Source organism: Triplophysa rosa, linkage group LG14, assembly GCF_024868665.1.
Source record: "Triplophysa rosa linkage group LG14, Trosa_1v2, whole genome shotgun sequence".
NCBI classification, from domain to species: domain Eukaryota; kingdom Metazoa; phylum Chordata; class Actinopteri; order Cypriniformes; family Nemacheilidae; genus Triplophysa; species Triplophysa rosa.
In genome coordinates, this window is record NC_079903.1 from 10,381,617 (window position 1) to 10,402,236 (window position 20,620).

The 20,620-nt window shown below is 38.3% G+C and overlaps 2 protein-coding genes across 2 annotated transcripts; both read right to left on the minus strand.

Annotated features, from left to right (window-relative positions):
* Window positions 1-10,975: 10,975 nt before the first annotated feature.
* dynll2a (dynein, light chain, LC8-type 2a) lies at window positions 10,976-13,532 on the minus strand. Its single transcript, XM_057350671.1, has 4 exons — window positions 13,312-13,532; window positions 13,137-13,220; window positions 12,224-12,360; window positions 10,976-12,106 (listed from the first exon to the last, which is right to left on the minus strand). The coding sequence occupies exons 3-4, from the start codon at window positions 12,353-12,355 to the stop codon at window positions 11,969-11,971; spliced, it is 270 nt and encodes an 89-aa protein (XP_057206654.1). The 5' UTR covers window positions 12,356-12,360; window positions 13,137-13,220; window positions 13,312-13,532; the 3' UTR covers window positions 10,976-11,968.
* A 329-nt stretch (window positions 13,533-13,861) lies between these two features.
* On the minus strand, window positions 13,862-20,143 carry srsf1a (serine and arginine rich splicing factor 1a). Its single transcript, XM_057350670.1, has 5 exons — window positions 20,011-20,143; window positions 19,672-19,892; window positions 18,808-19,061; window positions 18,567-18,739; window positions 13,862-15,255 (listed from the first exon to the last, which is right to left on the minus strand). Exons 2-5 carry the CDS (start codon window positions 19,863-19,865, stop codon window positions 15,061-15,063), a joined length of 816 nt encoding a protein of 271 aa, XP_057206653.1. The 5' UTR covers window positions 19,866-19,892; window positions 20,011-20,143; the 3' UTR covers window positions 13,862-15,060.
* Between the last annotated feature and the right edge of the window lie 477 nt (window positions 20,144-20,620).

Here is a 20,620-nt window from a genome sequence, read left to right on the forward strand (position 1 = left end):
AAGCAAAGGGAAAAAGACGCCAACCAAATCCCATTTTGTCCTCCAGCATAGAGGTGTACATCTACAATAGTGAAAGGTCACACGAGACAAATGTGTTGGCTCGGTTCTTGTTTGCTGTGGAAGACTTGAGTGGAAAAAGGTGAAGACTATTTACTATAATTCAACTTCTTTTATTTTAAAATCACATACTTTGAATCTACTGTGTATAACTAACTAAAATAAAACTTAAACTATAAAACTTTTTGACCATAAACTCTATGTTTAGTCTGCCAACACCCTGCCACTCCTAAACATTCCAGACTAAGGAAGACCAAGGCCCATATACCTGCTAGAGGGCAAAATACTGTGTTAGTTAGTTATTAGTGTTTTTGGCCAGTGCATTTGGTAGGGATTTGCATGTTCAGCGGCTGTTTTAAAAGTTTCAGTGGTCTTAATAAGCACAGGGGTCTGTTGTCTGCCATAGGTCTGCTGAAGTTTCACTCAATGGTGCCACCAAGAGGTAGCTCAGAGAAATAAACAATTACCATTAGAGGACAAACTAATACAACAGATGCAAAATAGAAAGAAATCATCATAATTAGATTCATTTTTAGAATTCATTAAGGTTTTCAAAAATAAAATAAAGATACCTTTTTAATATGCTCTGAAGAAAATATAGGTGTCATGAGCACATGCAGTACTCGCTGTCATGTGCAAGAGTGATGATGGTGGTTTCCTGTTTTATGGTTACTAAGGTTTTGTGTTGCTCTGTTGTTTTTAGGGTGTTCTGGGTGGTTTCTAGTGTATTCCGGGATACAAATAGAGCCTGGGTTATGTAGAGAAATAATCTAAAAGAGATCCGACTTTCCCACAGTTGAGATTCACTTTAAACGTTGAGTTCAAGTGTCCGGCCTCTGCATTTAGGTTCCTCTGCAAACCTGAGCTCCACGCCATGAAACATACTGGAGGTCTTAACCGAGAGGTGCATGGTTTTGGATATACCTCTCTAAATCCACTCACCGTCTCACCAATCACCACCCACCCGACATCCACACACAATTAAACATTCAAAGGGAATTACCTGCTTGGTTTCCTCTGTGATTAAGACCAGCTTTAGAGCAGTCGAATTAATGCCCCGGCATGCAGGAAAGCCATTAGCGGCCATGAGAAGTGGAATGTTCTTACCAAAACTACAAAACAAACATAGCAGATATACACCCAATTTGATAGAAGAAAAAAGGTTTATGTAGTGTCATTACAATTTTCCTTCTTTTAAACACTAAAAAACACTTTTTAAAGTTTTTAGAACATGTATAACAGTCCGATTACAATTGCATAATTATTTTCACTCTCCCTAATGTACTGTATATCTTAGATAAAATGACACACACACTTCATATCACTATGAATATAACTGTCTGATTAAAATCCTACAGACCATTATTTACACATGTTAATATACTGTATATCTTATGGAAAGTCTCCCAACACCATGTCTTCTATAAACCATGTAATTTATATTCTTACTGTTTTTCGTGATTGCTTTGCCCTTATTTCTATACTTTTTTTCTGTTTGTTCTACAATACATTTTCTATAAAGCTGTTTTGCAATAATCCTAAATCATGTCAATTGCTACGAAAAGAAATCAAATTGAATTACAACAGAATGGTGGTGACATATGTTCAGAATATTCACTTATTTTATTAGTGTTAATGTAATTAATAATTAACGTTTCATCCAAAAAATGCTACTGCACATTACTGTCTTTCACATATTGATTTATCATTTAATTTAACTTTAGTAATCAAAGCCATCTGTCCGCAAGGTAGAAAAGCTTAAATCCTTGAAAGCTCTCGGGGAAACATCACAGACAAATGTAATGCTTTCTTAAACTTGAATAATTCAGCAACATGCTTTCACAACCTCCAAATACAAAGGGCACTAAACCATCAAATGTCTGTCTTGTTTATAGGCTGTAATGTTCCAGCCCAAATGTTTTATGACGATATAAAACATGATGATATTGTGTTTGCTGTGCACGGGTTGTTTTCACACAAAGGCTGACTTTTATATTATTTCTTTACCATCACCTCTTCAGGTAAGAACAATCAGCATTTTTATACCGCAGCAAGTTCTTACTCTATCTTAACCTCCAAACTGGGACTGACAACATACAAGTGAGCAATTACTCCAATATTGTCAAATATAAAACGCCCTTCTGAGGTTGTTTGTATAATTATAACTCTAGACAAAATGCTTTGGCATCTTTTGTTTTTTTCCACAATTTTAAATCAACTTTTTCTTTCTAATCTTGATATAATCCTGTAAACCCAGGCTGTTTAGAACTGTTAATAGGCCTTTGTGGTTTTTGATGTTTTAAACTGCACAGGTAAACCGAAACGCCACAGAATCAGGAACTGCAGGTGTAAAGATTTTTATTTCTGTCAGCAAACTCTGTCATCCTGTTCTAACAGCAGCAGTAGCAGGTTATCTATATCCTCTTTATTCTTTATTTTTTTGCAGACTGTCAATGAATAACAGATGAGGTGAGGAATCAGCATATTTCTCTACAGCTCAGACACTAATCAATGTTGGTGTGGTCTGTGTCAGACAGCTCTAAATGGAAGTATTGTTTTACACTTCGATGTATCCCGTCCACTCAGTATCAGGCTCACCTGAAATACAGGTGTACAGTTTCAGTGTGAATGAATCTGTACATGAGGAATGCTGAGGTATGATTCACAGTTCAATATTACAAATAAAGGTGCTACACAATGTTATAGAAGAGCCATTTTTGGCTGTATGGTTCCCTAAAGAAACGTTGACATCCGAAGAACTTCTCTGTTTCACAAAAGGATCTTTGTAGAGGAAAAAAGTTCATTAGATTATGAAAAGGTAAGGAAGAAATGGTTCTTTAAACTGATATCTTTTATATCGTTGTGAAGAACTGTTTATTGAAACATTTATTTTAAGAGCGTGAGAGAACGCAGTTTAGACAACGGTTCAGTTAACATCTTGGTTATACACATTTTGCATTAAGTATTTACTTTTTAGTTTTCCCAAAATCACAGATTGCATTACAGATATTCCAAGTATCACGGCAGTTCATGACAGTCACAAAATACAGAATGTAGGCATGGGCTGAATACCGGTTTCAAGGTTTTCGTCACGGTTTTCAAACCACTAAAAGTTTCTGTTATACCGTTCCAAAGGTATGAGATGTTTTGTGCAGGAATCCGTCAGGTTCTGTGCTATATTTTGTTTATGCTTAATAAGTTGTTTGCTCATCTGCATTTAATTTATTTATGTATACAGTATATGTATGGATGAATGCATGTAAGTTGAATTACTGGAGATGCATTTAAAAGAAGACTGGAAAGGGGTGCCATGCTTTCAAAATGTTGGGGAAGCACTGACTTAACCTGACATACTGTTCATGTTTACTACTGTTCCAAATATTTTGTGTTGCTTAAAAATCAAATCTATTGTGTTCAATGTTTTTTACTCAGACATTTAAAATAAGCTGCAACCGCAATACCGTCATACCGCAAAACCTTGATAGTTTGGCTTAAGGTTACCATACCGTCAAAATCTCATACCGGCTCATGCCTAATAGAATCTAACACAAATTTCCCCTTTTTCGTGTCACTCAGCACGACTTTTAATATACATACCGCGTGTGTTTATACATTTAAATATTAAAAACCTGATAACGTAAGAAGTCTTACATATTTTACAAGGTGGCTAAGCCACCCCTTACTCCACTCCAAACCCCAAAATAAATCACAGGCGCAAATGTTGCTCAAATGCACACATTTTAGTAGGAGGCAAAGCAACGATAAAGGCCCACCTTAACCCCTAAACTAACGTCACAGGGGCAAAGGCAAATCTTTAAATGTACACTCCAAAAAATTATTCTGTGGGCTTAGTAAATATCATGAAAATGAACAGCTATATTAAGTCATTCGACTGATTTTTTTAGTGGGACATATAAAAATTGATTAAAAATCCAACAGTTAATTTCTCTTAAATTTACATGTATTATTTAAGCTTATTTAATGAAACAAATACAGTAAGTATTTAATTAGCTAATTATATTTTTGAATAGACACTTACTATTTTTCAATTAGAATTCAGCAAAAATATTAATTTCTCACATTTACATCATTTTTACTTACATTTACTTAATTTAAACAGTATATTTCATTGATTTCACAGCTGTAAAATGTACTAAATTTGTTTGAGGTACAAATTGTTACGTTGTTTCACGCAAAATGAGCACACGAATGAACCACGAAAATAGATACGAATTACATTGTTTTCCCATCAGACTGCGTTAAAATATGAAAGATATATAAAAACACATTAGAATAAAAGCTGTGCTGAGTGACACGAATAAAAGTCGTGCTGAGTGACATGACAATATGGGGAAATACGAATCAATAGATTAAATTTCATTTCCATGAGACTGTGTTGCATATTCAATTGTTGCAAGGTGGCCTGAAACTCAAAGTGGATCTGCTTGGCATATTCTCTTAAGAACACCCCCTGCCAACACCACCAAGAGATCACAATCTTCTGCAAATACCTGATGAAATGCCAGCTAATGTTAAACTCAAAGTTATTCATTATTTCATGAGTAAAGAGGAAAACTTCACACTCAATCAACCATGGCGTCTGTCCTGACGTCCCGAGACACCTTTGCCATCAACACACATGGATTAATTTAACTCTTTAAACTTAATGGGTCAAGTAAAATGACGTTTTAAAATTGCTACTGAATGATTATTGTTTGCGCGAAGCTAAAATGAGAACGAATCGATTAAGATCTCATCAAAGGGAGAATGCTCTTGTTTTGTTTGATGTTGTCACTATGGTGCTGGTCGGGTGATGCCGTTGGGTGAGAGGACATATGGTGATCACAGGTGGGTCATCATCAACCTGAACCACCCCCCCAGGGTGGACTTTTGTCCCTTCTCTTCCATTTCCACGCTTCTCTGCTCCTTCGCTAATGAATTCATCTGCACATCTCCATTCCTCAGCCACCACATTAACCCTGACCACTGGAGCCATCCTCACGGAAAGAACGGTCCCTCTCCAACCATGGAGGGCCTCATCGGATTGACCTTTCCACCTTGGCACCGCCTCCTTCTCGACAGAACTTCGGCCCCATCGCATTTCAACACAGAACCAAAGCATGCTCAACCTCCTGCCCTTCAGTCACTCACTCAACTCTTGCCAGGCATGACAGACTGTTGACAAGCCATGGGGGTCCAACTGCACACGTAGAAACCTGCCCTCCTGGGTACCCGCCATTCCTTAAACTGCATGCCATCACTACACTCACTCGAGAAATAGAATTGTGGAAATGCATGGCCTACCAACCCCGCACAAGCTATTACTAGACTGCTTCCCCGACCTCCTGCTGAGACTATTGACCCCTGTGGAAAAACATATAGACCTCAGCGATGTGATAATAGCACATAAACCAGGGCATTAAAAAGTATAGTAAAGTCTGAATTTTTCTAAAAATAAAAGGCCAAAACAAGTGCTGTGATGGTAACTTTCTATCATCATCATATCCATTCATTTTGCTCAGGCTATTATTATATACTTTATATCTTAGATAGAGAATAAATCTTATTTAGCCTATGTTAAAAATAAATAACAATTGTTTTAGAAATAACGTTCTGTTTATCTGGACTTCATCTTGTTAATATCTTTTAACCTTGTCATCTATGCAGATGTTGATAGCAAATTTCTGACTATCGTCCAAAAAACAGCAATATTTGCACATTATTTACCTGAAAAAGAGATTGTAATGTATGTAAAAAAGGATCATAGCGTATACTTAGTCCTACATAAAAACATGTTTTGCATAGGAATACTATACAAATTATTTGAGTGAAGTAGCTCTGTTGGTAAATTTTTGTAATTTAAAAAACAAAGGTTTTATGGATTACTCAATTTAAAAAAAAACATTTGAATACCAAAATAACTGGAAGTGACAACCCTATAGTAATATAATATTAAATATTAAATCATATAAAAATACAACAAAGCTGTAACCTTAAAGGGGTCATATGGCGTGAATACATGTTTTTCTGTGTCTTTGGTATATTAGACACGTAAAATTGCAAAAATTGAAGTGTCGGAACGAAAGATGCATTCTATCTAAAAGTGAATGCTCACCCAGACCTGCCTGAAACGCCTCGTGTAACCACACCCCCACAAATCTACCTCAGTTCGTGGTATGATTCGACTAAGACCGCCCAAATGTATACGCAAGCAAGGTGGGCGTACCTGTCAGTACAATTGCTGTGGAACCTGATGTTCCAAATATGGTAAGAGGCGTCACATTTCCGTCACACGCTTGCAGTATTCGACCAATCACTACTGTTAACTGGCCAATCATAGCACACCTCGCTTTTCAGATCGATGACCTTTAAAAATCAGCACGTTTCAGAGAGGCGGGGCAAAGAGGAGATACAAACATGCACGGTATGTGGTAAATACAGCTTCTTTGAACCTTAAATCGTGTATACACATTGCATTACATCTAAAACAAACGATAATATTAGTTTTAGCCGTAAAGTGTCATATGACCCCTTTAAAGTCACCATGAAATCAAACAGGAAAATTCTAAGTGTTTTACACAGTGTTGCAGTGATTATCATAAATGATTTATCCGTGCACACCATTTTTTTTTTATTCATTTGCACATGTAATCTTTAATCAAAAACATTAAGCTCCTCTCCCCCTCTCAACAACAACACTTCACCACATGACGTAAGCAACAAAAAAGAGGTAGGACTATACTGACTGTCCAATGGCCAGGCATTTTTAGCCCTCCTCTCCAGGCCCAACTAACAACAAACCAATCAAAACGGGAAGGGCTAAATAAAGCCCTCCCTACATTTTTTTCTAATTTCAGAAGCCGTTTCACTGGGATGTAGTCACGATACAGAAAAGAAGTCAATCGCAACTTCAGTTTCGTGGTGACTTTAAAGGGGAAGTTCACCCATCATTTAACCTTGATGTCATAGTATGTGTATGACTTTCTTTCTTCTGCAGAACACAAAAGAAGATATTTTGAAGAATGTTGGTAACCAAACAACATTAGTCCCCATTGACGTCCATTGTATGGACACAAATTCACTAAGACATTTCTTAAAATATCTTCTTTTATGTTCCACAGATGAAATACTCATATACAGGTTTTGAACGCTGTGAAGATGAATAGATAATGACCAAATTTCTATTTTTGGGTGAACTACCACTTTAAGTATTTAATATCTTTGATTCATACAAGTGGAAAGTCCTTTTACAATCCTAACAGCCAAAAATACTACCAGGACACAGTGGTGATCTCATTTCTGAAATTTACCAGTATAACATCGAGATTACATCTTAACCAATTGGACGGTACTACATCAGCGCAGTGGTACTGAACAGGTAGAAAATGCGTCCCTGCGGCAAATCGGTCAATGAGCATGGAACGAAGCACGAAATTCTCAGCAACACTCATAAAGCATTGCGCCGCTTTACAACCTCATTGCTCAACATCACATGCCTTGCGAGATGAGATTTTACCTGAGATAACGCAAGAGGGATCAAGCTTGGCTCTGATATGACCTTTTGGCTATCCCTAACACAAACACAGAGAGAGCAGGAAACTCAGGGACACGGTCACCGTAGTTTTCATAAGGCTTTTCAGACCTCCCAGGGATTCCTGAATGACATTAAAAGTAAGGCACTAATGCACAGGAGCAATGCAATGAACTCCTAAACTGCTGATCAACAAACTGGTGAATCTTGAGCCGAGACCGAGATTTTCGCCAAAATCAAAGAGCTGCAGCGCGTTCACCGGTAGATCTTATAAATCACGTCTCGGTGATAAGCTAATTGCCTTACCCTTGACAGCAGCTCAGAGAGAAGGCAGTAAAAGGGCAGGATTACATGTGTAGACCATAAAGTCATGAAGGAGAGAGAAAAGATGTTGAAAGAGCAGGAATCGAAAAGAAAGCACATTTACGGCAACATGCTTTGGGTAAGCGTAAGAACAAAAGAATAATCATTTGTTTTGCCTGAAGGAATGTCATGAAAACAGATGAATCAATTTTGTGATTGAGGTTATGGAAGACAAGTAGGAGTACGAAGCAGATTCAGGATGCATATCTTCCTCGACTGTTTATGGAGCGCAGAGTAAAGGTCGAACGGAGAACAACCCTCTATCAAGACTCTTGCAGCCTCATAAAAGACTGTGTGGATCACCTCTACCCTGTTTCTTTTAGTATCACTGTTGGCCAACAGCACACAAAAAACAGATTTTAGAAATAAAATAAAACCACGTTAGTGAAAACTTCTCCTAGATGAGGATTTAGTCCTAATATTGTTGGCTCCCTATTGCACACATTTTAAACTGCACTGCCTAAAAGCATTTGCGAAATTTGAAAAGGTGAAAACTGCAAAAAATGTCCTTTTGCATTCTAAAGAATAGTTTTAGTGAATCAGTTTAATGGCATTTACAGGCCCGGTGTGTAGTTGTTCAGCGTGACTGCCTCAGACATTTCCTGCAATGCTTTGTTGGGTCCCATGGCTGCCACTCAATTTAGAGCAAAGCTATTAGAACGAACTACTCTTGGGGGCACAAAGGTAGATTGGGCATGACGTGAAGAAGCTAATCGTCTAAATGTCCCCTGTGCAAGGACAAACTTTGAAAAACAAGGACAACTGATCTAAAACGAAGGAGTTTCTAAAAATGTGAAGCATTTTGAAAACTTAAGGAAGCATAGGGAAACTTGCCTAAATGAAATGCTTTTAACTATTGGACTTTCTTTGTCAGTCTGGTCATCTTCACTTTCTCTTGCGCCCCAACGTAGTATAACAATCAGCCGCTATTAATGAATAGAAGTGGGAAAATCATTAACTTTTCAGGGGAAATCCTGTCTGTCTTATCCTTTCCAGACTACAAATATCACAGGTCCTTCTTGACATCACCATGAAAACTATGTGATCTTGATAAGGACCGTGGGGAGGACATCTTTACTTCATTTGTGTTGTGCATTACTTTATATTAGAAACTGGGACTTTTCTGGCTGTCGGGCAGCCAGACACATTTACAGCTATGGTGGAATAACAAATGCAACAGAATAGAGATGCATCCATTAGTAATATCATCATTTGTATTTCATCTTTGTTCAAAAGATCTGAAAAATATGGCAACCATGGACCAAAGACTGAATAACCAGACGCGTCCTCCCGAAGCATCTTACCCTGCTGGGAATAAACTTGAAAAACCGCCACAGCCATAAAAGCTGAATGAGGAGCAAAACAACGAGCCATGCACCAGCACATCTTATCACAAGTAATGGGCTGTAAAAGAAACTAAAAGACTCTTGAGTTGCTGAAGCGCGGTTGTTGTCTGAACCTACATGATCAGGCTCTCCAAGTTAATGAGGTCGTGAACAGAGAACACAGAACCTGCTCAGACATAACATAGTGTCAAAATACCAGCGTATATCAGAAATGGATATTACAAACACGGCTAACAACGTTTATGAAAAGTGATCCATGGTTTAACTATTATAGTAACCATGTTTTGTTTGTTTTATTTGTAGTAAAACCATAGTAATAATGGTGCTGCTACAGGAACCACAGTTTTACCATATTTGTATTAAAACAGTAGTTATACTCAAGATGAAGGGCTCCTCAAGATGACAAAAATATCCCTGCTGAAAAAAAACTGAAACCATCCAGAACTCTAACTTCTAACTGTTTCCATTAAAAAACCATTATGAACCATTAGTTTTTTCCACTACAAAATTCCTTTATGTTGTTTGTTTTGGGCATTATTCCATGGGATTTCAAATCCCACCAATAGAATGCATCACATACCAATAGACATCATTATGCATCACATACCAATAAACACCATTACAGTTTCCATTAAAACCCATTATACCAGTAAATCCATTAGAGTTCTATTGTTTTTTCATCAGTGATTTAAGACAAAACAAGCAATAAAAGCCAAAACAACTACAAATCAAGATATTTTCGTGTTTTTATGACAAATGTAACAAATCTTAAGTCTGTAAAAATATTGTTGTGGGCAACTCCTGCCCAGATTCCTGTATTGCATTGCTTCTACCTGATCAGATTTCCTTATGACTGTCGAAAATTCCAAAGATTTACATTGAACATTTTGTAACTTTCGAAATATGTTAACAGCACTTGTTGGGCGTTGGGCGCAATCCATGTTTGAAGAGAAGTCCATTTCAATTTATATATAACTGTGTTCTAGAAATGTAAACACAAACTTTAAAGTCGCTGTTTTATACAAACGCAGCGTAGACATTTGACACTCTCTCACCATTTCACGTGATGTTTCCATAGCTGCGGCGGCGATCATGTTGTATGTCAACTGAGATGTGATGTGATGAGAGAGATCCCTCTTGTGGTGAAAAGATGCAGCAGCAAGCCTCTTTAATGGCTGCCGACACTCATTTTATCCAGATATCACTGACAAATCATGACACTGGCTTGCAAACGAAAAAAATAATAGAAACAATCATTGAAATACTTATTAATTGAATGGTTATATTGGGAATTGTATCGATGATGTCAACTGATAATGTGTTGGATTCTCATGTGGGATCTTATCAGATGGGAACCAATAAAACACCATTAAACGCTGAATAAGGCCCAAGACGGTTTCGGACGCACGCGCCTGACCCGAAACTTCCGGTCTGAGTTTGGTTGTAAATTACGTGTATTTTATGTTTAAATTATATTAGTTTATATTGGCATTTTTTTTAGCGTATTAATTGTATTAAATTATATGAAACTACTCAACAGTTACTGACTCTTTGCAGAGGTCAACCAGAAGTTAAGTTTGGGCCACATAACAGTTGAAACCATAAGAATGTATAAAGCGTTTATCAACAGAAAACAACCACATCACAACGTGTAAAAAAGAGAAACGGGACAAAACAGCAATTTTGATGACACATTTTTATTAATATGACGGGGCTAAATTTCGGTGGTACCTGAGCGGGTACTCTTTCACGGTGTGCACGTGTAGTCACAGTCCTACTAACAGAGAAAGCCTCAAACAGCATGTGCTATGTTCAAACCTTACAGCTCTATGTTTGTGCAGACATCCACTGATCAGAACGTAAACAAGACACATGCAAATAAATCCTACTCATCCGAAATTAAACAGCAGAACAGAAGACAGGAAGATGCCCGACGACATGTGTTGTGCATCTACTTATTACATTCAGAAAACTGTTCTGCAGACAGTTAGATGAAGACAACACGCTCTGTTACAATCTGTTTTTAAACTTGTTGGTAATGAGTTACATATGAGTCTCAGTTCCTAAACTCTATATTTCTAGTACATACATCATTCTATTGAATATTCAGGTAGACGTTGTCAAATATCAATATGGGGTCTCTGAAATGCAATACTCTCCTGTATCAAAAACAAAGAAACAAAAATTAGAGGTAATGAGAACATTATTATATCAACAGAGGTTAAACTATACTAGCCCCCATACAGCTGTGTGCTTCTGATCTTTGCCCCAAATACCCCTAAAATGGCATATAGTGCATGGGATTTTTCAATTATAACAGCACTAAGTCACCAAAAAGATATCAATTCACAGTAGACAAATGTGCTGGTCAATACACATTTTCTAACTTTATTACACTTTTCCCCCCACTTTAAATTCAACCAACATGTGCTAAGAAAAACTTGGAAGGACCATTAACAAAATTTGTCAATTAACAAAGGGCTTCTAATGAAAAGCAATTGAACGGCAACATGTACACAAGTAGTATAGGATATGATCCATGCAGTTGTGCACAGCCAGCGTAGTCATGGTATGGTCTCATTTAATATTCGTAGTGTGTGGGTAGATACAACATCAGCCACCAGTGCATCACAGTCTTCATTGGAAACACAGTCTACGGTCTGGTCTTCACTCAGCCAGACTTGAACAGGAGAATGGCCACCTGCCCCAAGTAGAAGTAGATGAAGTGTTTCGTCTCGTGGGTCACATAGCTGCCGAAGTTCCTTCCCACAATGCAATGCCACGTCGGATTGTATTTCTTATCGAACTCCTGTAACATGAGCAGATGAGGTTTTAGCATCAAAATGCTAGCTCGACAAAACGTGACGAGTCTTAAATAACAAGCCGAGCGCAATGACGATACAGATTTCATCTCGGTGCGATTCACCTTTTTGATGTATGCAGCAATGTCCTTCTCGATGTTGTATTTCTCCATTGCCTGTGTGGCACAATCGACAGCATCCTGCTGCATATCTTCAGACATGTCAGCGTTCTTGATCACAGCCTTCCTGTCAGTCATGGTGCCTGAAATTGATTTAAAAAAACAGAATTAGTTTTGGAGAAGTAGGGAAAACATTTCTTGCATGAACATTTCAGACGGCTTCACCGATAGTCCAGTTGTGTTGAAACAGTGGGTCCTTTCATGCGTAGTTCTGTTCCCACAATGCCAGGTGAATTCCTGACAGAACGAGCGATCTCCTCAGAGGATTTTATTTGTTAAGGTAATTGAGTGACATCACTTCCATGAGAACCAAACAGGGCTCTGTGGTTATATATCATCCCAACTTTTTTTCAGAAACATCTGCGTAGACATAGATCTTTGTCGACTATAAAATGGCTAACGGGGCAAGTAAGTTTCAATGCATACAGGAGGAACACCAGACACAGAGGAATGGTGCACAGCTGATGTCCGCACTTCAACTCATACCATGTTGATCACAGATTTGACGCCCAATCGTGGGTTATTTTAACGCTTGTTAGTAAAACAGCTCTCGTTTCATTTATCAAGTCAGCATGGAGAACGCTACGTCACTCCATTCACAAGCGTGCGAGTTTGATGCTCGAGCAAATCAATGGAACTCTGGACGTCCAGGTGCACGCGGATTTAAATGGCGTAGCATGACAAACGCATCTTTAGGTGAGCAACCGATCCGAAATTCCGCCCGCACGCAATCATTTGACAAAAAAGGCAAACTGTTACCCCCCAAAAACGTCATGTGAATGTCTACAACGAAAGCATCTCAAAATCCACGCACTGAATATTTGTTGATTGCTCGAAAACAATAAACTACTCGACTCACCTGTCAGCAATATCGGGCGACAGAAATGTGCAATTCAAAACGGTCACCGCACGAGCTGTCGTCGTTCCAGATGTCCCTTTGACGCTATGAGAGGAACATAAAGATGAAGTTAAACGCCGACTGGTGCCCGCTAAAATCCCCAGCTCTTCACAATGCCGTCCTACACAGCGCTCACCATTGGCTACAGACCAGCCGCTCCCTGCGTCGCTCTGCCAGCATCTTATTTCAACCCACAATGCATCTTTACCCGTGACCAGAGGGAAATGAGCTTGTTCGGTTGTGGGCAGCAGGATTGTGTAGGCCTATTGCCAGGATGTGCGGAAAAGAGCTTAAATTAGCCTCGGTGGACGTTTGCAATGAAAACACTTAACGTCGAGTAAACACTTACTGCAAGGTTGTGGGTTTAATGTATTGTTCCTGCCATGGTGTACTACAATGAGAGGGTTGTGTAAATGTCAGACTTGTGCATTTGTTTGCTTGCAAGATATATTATTGCTTTTTGGATGAACGGCTGAAGGTTTATTTATGCAATAATGAACGCAACACTAATGATCACCAACGTTTAATAGTTACTGTAAAAGGTTAAACACAATTTCACAACCTAACCGTACGATATTTACAGTTGCTAAGCAACGCTAACACTAATTTTCTTTACAACGGACTTGGCAATTTCCCTATCATTCAGAACAGTGAAGCATTGAGAAATAGGAATTCACCACACAGAATTTATGTACCAACAAAACCTTTATTAATGCAAAACCCTGTTCACTAAAAAGAAACAAAACTCTTATGTTAAAGGATCTGTCCATTAACAGGAGAGTACAAATCTAAAAATGCCTGAGTAAACCCCCACCCATCCCAAGCGTACTTTTAGTTTACCATACTGCTCCTGTCGATTCCATTCCAATTGACTCCTCCAGCATCTGCTCCTCCAATGTGTTAAAAATGAAGGGCCAGAAAGTATAAACTTCCCAATGCGGTAAAGTGAAAATAAAGGGGTCTGGGAGGTACTTTTCAACTGTGGTCCTAAAAATCCTATGATCCTGGGGCATCTGATCCTGTTCCATGTATCCAGCATTCCCTATCCCTATCTTCATTATGTACTGATCCCAGTGATCCAGGTTCCACTGAGCCTCTCCTCCAATCCAAACCTTAAAATTCCAGCTAAATCAAAACAAAGGAGGTAAAGAGTTAGAATCAAATCCACTCAAACCTGCCTTTCTTGATGCATGCATATAGCGCTAAAGCCAAAACACATCATCCTACAATACCTAACACTACGCCTAAATGTCATTTTACAATTTCAACCTAAATCGTCATCTCAGTCTTGTGATTTTAGATTATTTAAAAGAAAACGTATGCACCACATACATGCCACTTGATTACGGAATAATTTGGAGAGTTAAACCAAATAGTCCTGTGGGCTAAGATTTTTTTAAATTTCCTAGTGAAATATTGAAACAGGATTTTTTTTAATTCACCCTTTTCCACAACAAAATATGGATTCAATAATCCTTTATTACAAAGCATTAGTTTGGTATCATGTCTAGAGGAAGACGGCATAAAATACAGTTACTGTGGAACCCACTACCCAAGAAAATTGACATTGACATTTACAAAAATATTGGGGGCCATTACATAACCCATTGGTTGGTCTATGAAAGACTTCCACTCCATATTAAAAACGAAAAAAGATGGATGGGACAACTCAGTTAAAAATGCATGATTAAAAAGTAAAAAACAAGACCACGGGTGGGGGAAAAAAGGGGATGACCAGAAAAGGAGGGGAAGACAACATTCAATACATATGCCTCATGAAAAAAAGGGAAAAACCTAAAGCATAGGTTGTGATGTGTAAAGACTAAAAACAAATGGGTCAACAGCTCCACCAAAAAGTTGACCAGACAGGTGACACTGGAGCGGTTTAGGACCGAGAGCGAGAACGGCTATGGCGAGGAGAGTACTGCGGGGATCCTCGGCTGCGCCGTGGGGAGAAGCTACGGCTGCGGTTGTTGCTGCGGCTGCGACTCCTGCTGCGACTGCGGCTTCTGGACCTTGATCTTCCATAGCTTGGACTGCGAGGACCATCCACCTTCACACGAATGTATGCGGTTTCTCCCTAGAAGAGAAAAGGAACTATCCACTGAGCATTTATAACACAAATAAGATTACATTTTCATTATACTTACCAGAATTCCATTTAAAACACCTCTCTCAATGTAACACTAGTCTTCCCTTATGCATTAACATCTTATGCCCCATCTGCTCTTTTTCCATTGACCATGTCAAAGTGCCTGAAGACATCTTTGATCTAACATGGCAGGGTGTTGAACGAAACTCACATGGCGAGTACACATGGTCCCCTGATTTCAATAACTCTTGAGCCAACTGGGTGCAATGCGTTGACAAGACATCAAGCTTGCTCACATTGGGCCTTATTCATGAAACATTCGTAAATATACGAGTAAATTCTGAGTATATTGCACGTAAAACAGACCTTCCCGAAAGCTTTCCTCCGGATTCACAAATACTTTGTAAATGTCAGATTTGATGGTTAAAAATTCCAATCACTCGTAAACAGGGCGCCCATGCACGCTCGTTCACAATCAGCATAATCCCCACCTATGAATTACAGCTACACAAATTACGCATCTAGGAATGCCAGAATCCTCTGGACTTCATTCTCTGGTTTGGCTACATCTTATTGTATAAATGCATAAGATACTAATAGGCTATATGCTTACCAATAAATTAATCAATTAAACTGTCCACCAAAGCCTTTTTAGCCAGCTAACAACAATACCTGGGGTGCTCTTCTGAAAACGAGCAGCTGGTGGCACCTGAGAACGCATTGGAGGCACTGCGCGTTTGGTTGCTGTGATTTAGAATATCCGCAACAGTTAACCTACTTGTCAGTAGCATCTTATTTTCAAGAATATTACTTGATATGAAAATACAGTAACCATTAATATCAACTTCTCTATTGTTGTGTATGGTGGTTGGTAAATGTAGTGTTTGTCCCGCCTCTTCTCCACTGTGATTGGACGGCTGTGTAAAGAAGGACAGTGACGAGCTCTGCGTTTTACCCAAAGTTAAAAATATTAAAAGACCGGGCAAAAGAAATCGTGAAATATCATTATGATACACAGTGCATCAAAATGCAGTGTCATCAGTTTGTCTAAAAGAATACAGAATGTTATGTGCGGATTTACACACCATTTACGTGGCATTGAGCAGGTGTATATTTCTTTCGTACCAACTAACATTTTGAAAATACGAACATATTCACGTATCCTAATATTTACGCTAGAATGATTTTACAAACCATTTACAAAAATATTTGTTCTGCTCGTGTTTCATGAATGAGACCCATTCTGAGGAGTGGCTTTACTAAAATTTCTTCTCCAATCACTAGAGTTTTTAAGAGATCATCTCCCTAAACACTGTACCTTGGGCCAGTTGCACCAACCGTTGGATTTAACTAGAATTATAATCCATTTTTCAATAATTTCATATTCAAATATTTGATCTCATGAAAAACTAATATTAGAATATTTGTTTATTTAAATCGAGTTAATAATGATGTAATTTGTTACGTTTTATTTAGTCACAATTTCACATCAAGCTTATAATTATCATTAAATATAACTCAATATTATATCCTGTATATAGGCAGGGCTGTCACGATTATGAAATTTGACTGACGATTAATTGTCTAATAAATCATTGCGATTGTGACGATTAATTGTTTGTTTTAAGGCTTTGGCGATTATGACGATCAATTGTCTGTTTTTGAGCTTTGACATTTAATTCTCATACATTTTTTATTCAGCTTTGAAACGACCATATTATTCTGAATATAAGACTGTTTTTTTCTTGGAAATACATCAGAAAAAATTGGGTCATCATATATTTAAGGTTTAGGCTTTTACCTGTCAATAATACAACCGCCAAATACTTGTAAGTAAATTGATCAGGAGTGAATTGAAGCCACCATTAAAATGCTATCAGTCATAGAAAAGCTTCTAGTCTGTTTTTTTCTCACTTGCAAGACTACAATAAAAGTTTACTTATATGTTAATGAGATTTTGGTAGACTGGTTTTCACACTGAGATTTGCTTAAATAATATTAAATTGTACTGCAGGTAATTTGTATATGTTTTTTATTTTATTTTTTAAGTGATTGTGTTGTGGTGGTACATTTTACAAGTATTACCATGCTTTAGTAACAATATATACACTAAAATATGCAATATGCAGATGCACTACAGCTCCCCCTAGTGTCTTCTATAGAGATGTGCAATAATTGCGATGATCTGAAACCATCGCGATGAGACGATTATTTAATAATCGTGACAGCCCTATATATAGGCTTTTTAATGTTGAAAAAAAGAAAATTACACGCATTTAAACCTGCGTTTAAAAGGTGCCAGTCTTATGTTAAGGCCAAATTCATTAACATTAGTTGCAGTGAAATTTACATTTTCATGTTTCAAGTTGTTCAAGAACAAATATGAATCTACTAAGAACAACCGCTCTGAACAAGTTATGGTAATAAATGAATTATTGTTAATCATTTAATATTACGTTGGAATTTTTATACCCAATGCAAGTAATGTTAACGAATTCTGTGGCTCACCAGTTTTGAAACATTTTAATTTGGTGATGTGAGCCGAGCGTAACACGCGATCCGGGCATCCGGTGTGTAAACTTAAAATAATTAAACTAGCTTGCGATCTGAGTGAACAAAGATTTAGGAACACATACAAATGATTTAAATATTTTCTGTATACAATAAAAATCATTACAGATGAAGCGAAGAAGTGTTAAATAAAACGTGACACCTCTAAGGTCTTCTGTATCGGTAACTTAACCTTGTAGTGACAGTTTTTTATTATGAAAAATACAAATATTCAAATAGCATTTTTAATATTTTCGAATAGTTATCACGGATCGAAAATTCGTGCACATCCCTACTCCATTCCAGTCTGTGTCATATAGCCTATAACTGCGGTGATAATTCGTTGATTAATTAAAAAAATGCAGTGCCGCCAAGACGAAACCCAGCGAGTTTTCTGCAGGGCGGAATGTGTTAAATAGGACCGGGAGCATGGACGCATCTCAATTTTATGCTGTATTATTTTTTTCTTCATGGAAAAACTCCACGAATTTTTACTTACGCCTACCTCTGACTAAGCGCAAGATTTAGTCTCAGATGTACGCTACGCCTTGGTGGTGTAAACGGTATAAATTCTACGCATGACTTAGGGCGCATTTTACGTCCAGACTAGTTTTACGACCGGGTGTACTTCCAGCTGGTGCAACCGACCCCTTAATCCTACCATAACATCAGAGGCTTGCTTACCTTAATGAATTATCCAATGCTAAGTCAAGCAAATCCAAATATTCAGATTAAAATCTAAAACCTACCTCATGCGATCGGAATTTTGTGTTATCCAGTTTTCGAACAGCGTAGGTCATGTCTTCTTTACGAACAAACTCCACCACGCCAGTTCCATCTCGGAAAACGTCAGCATAACATACATCACCTGCTTCACGCATGTGATCCTTCAAGTCCTGCCAGCTACCGCTTGGTGGAAGACCTATGAGGGAAACGTTTGCATTTTTAAACTTGTAAGAATCTTGATAAACAAAATGGAGGATCGCTTACCTGAAACTATTACTCTGTACTCAGAACGTCTGGATGGGGGTCCGTATCTACCCCTTGGAGCACCACCTCCAAAACCACCACCACCACCGCCGCCGCCGCCTCCTCCTCCCCCTCCTCCACCTCCTCCGCCGCCGCCACCACCACCTCCCCCTCCTCCTCTCCCCATACCCCGTCCACTCCTTGGGAACTCCACTCGAAGCCGATAACCATCATAGTCATAGCCATCCCGAGCATAAACGGCATCTTCTGCATCCCTACAGGGAAAAAACGGGAAAAGCATGTAAATGTAGTATGGCATGTAAAGACCCGGACTTTGTGGCTAGGGGTCGCAATGAGTAAACCTACAAAGAGTACTAATCCACCACCAATCTGACCAACTAAACATACTACCCAGAACTCAGAATATAATGCAAATCGAGTCTATGCAAAACACTTCAAGTCAAAAGCCACCTCAGCTGACTTTAACCACTCATCTTTTACAACGCTCATTTCCATATACAAGCGTCAAGCCAACCAAAATGAAAACTGTGGTTTATGTACCCATTTACTACAAAGCAGTAAGTTTTGATGCAAAAATAGATTAATGTGCCTACAATAAACCGGTGACCTTTACACTATGATATAAACCAAACGCGCTTTTCGAAAACAGTTAGCGCGGCTAAGCTAATTAGCATGCTACGTTACGTTAGCAACAGCACGAAAACTAAAAGCATTAATGCCAAAACCTTGTTTTCCGAGATCACTAGAGCGTACGTACGTGTAAAGCACGTTTTCATAGAAGTTATCTGGAGACTCAACTTGCTGAAATCTGTTGTTTAAAACGAACACATTAGTGCCACATGGCTAAAGGCTTAGTTTACCCACCTGGGGTCTTCAAACTCGACAAAGGCAAATGGAGGTCCACCTCGTCTGTTTTTTAGATCGATATCGCGAATAGCCCCATACTTATAAAACACGTCTTCGACATCTTTAGTGCGGATATCAGGAGGCAAATTGCCCACATAAATGCGGCAGTCATTGCTCCCAGCAGGGCCGCGGATAACACCACCACCAGACATGTCGGTAGAAATACAGCTTTAACCTTCCTGCAGATCAAATGAGATAAATCGAGTTACATTCTTGGATAATGAAACAACTGTATGTTAAAAGACCTAATGAAAACACATAGACTACATCACTCAAATACAAAACAAAGACGCTTACTATTGTTCGCGGCGCTGCACGCGTACGAAGAACGTGTTCCTCTGTAACCGCGTGAGTCGCTTCCTCTTCAGCGGGCGCGCTTTACCCGCTGCGGAGTAATCTGGGAAAATTCACTGATCGGCGGGTTATGGTGTAGCTACATCCGCGACGCAAAATAGTTCACACATCAACGTCCAAAACAAGCAACGTGTTTTAATTAAGAGTTGATATATATGGGTAAGATAAAATAAAATGATGTCAAGCTTTTTATTATCCACTGTGGTGTTTTTTTAAACCTGGTCTTGGGGTGGAGCCATTGTTCTACTTATTGTTTGCACTTGCTGCTGTAGTACAATGTAGATTGATTTACAATAGCGATGGAGTCTAAAACAATCATCTTCTAAGACTTTATAAATATTTATAAATACTTTATTCTTTATAAATATTCAACAATTTACAATAAGTTAGGCTTGCGACTCTAAAGCACCATGACCTATGAGCTTTGATGTATTTAACAATATTGCGAAGAAATAACGATATGAATTGCATCTAGCACATCCAGTAATAATAATATAATTTAAATAATATAGCCTATATACACAATCTTAAACGTTTTTTCTATTTTGAAATT

Coding starts and splice junctions, on each gene's coding strand:
- dynll2a (XM_057350671.1), bottom strand. CDS start 12,355: ATGACTGACAGGAAGGCTGTGATCAAGAACGCTGACATGTCTGAAGAT. Junction 12,107..12,223: donor TTGCTGCATACATCAAAAAG/GTGAATCGCACC, acceptor CTCATGTTACAG/GAGTTCGATAAGAAATACAA.
- srsf1a (XM_057350670.1), bottom strand. CDS start 19,865: ATGTCTGGTGGTGGTGTTATCCGCGGCCCTGCTGGGAGCAATGACTGC. Junction 19,062..19,671: donor GTCGAGTTTGAAGACCCCAG/GTGGGTAAACTA, acceptor TTTTCCCTGTAG/GGATGCAGAAGATGCCGTTT. Junction 15,256..18,566: donor CAAAATTCCGATCGCATGAG/GTAGGTTTTAGA, acceptor TTTCTCTTCTAG/GGAGAAACCGCATACATTCG.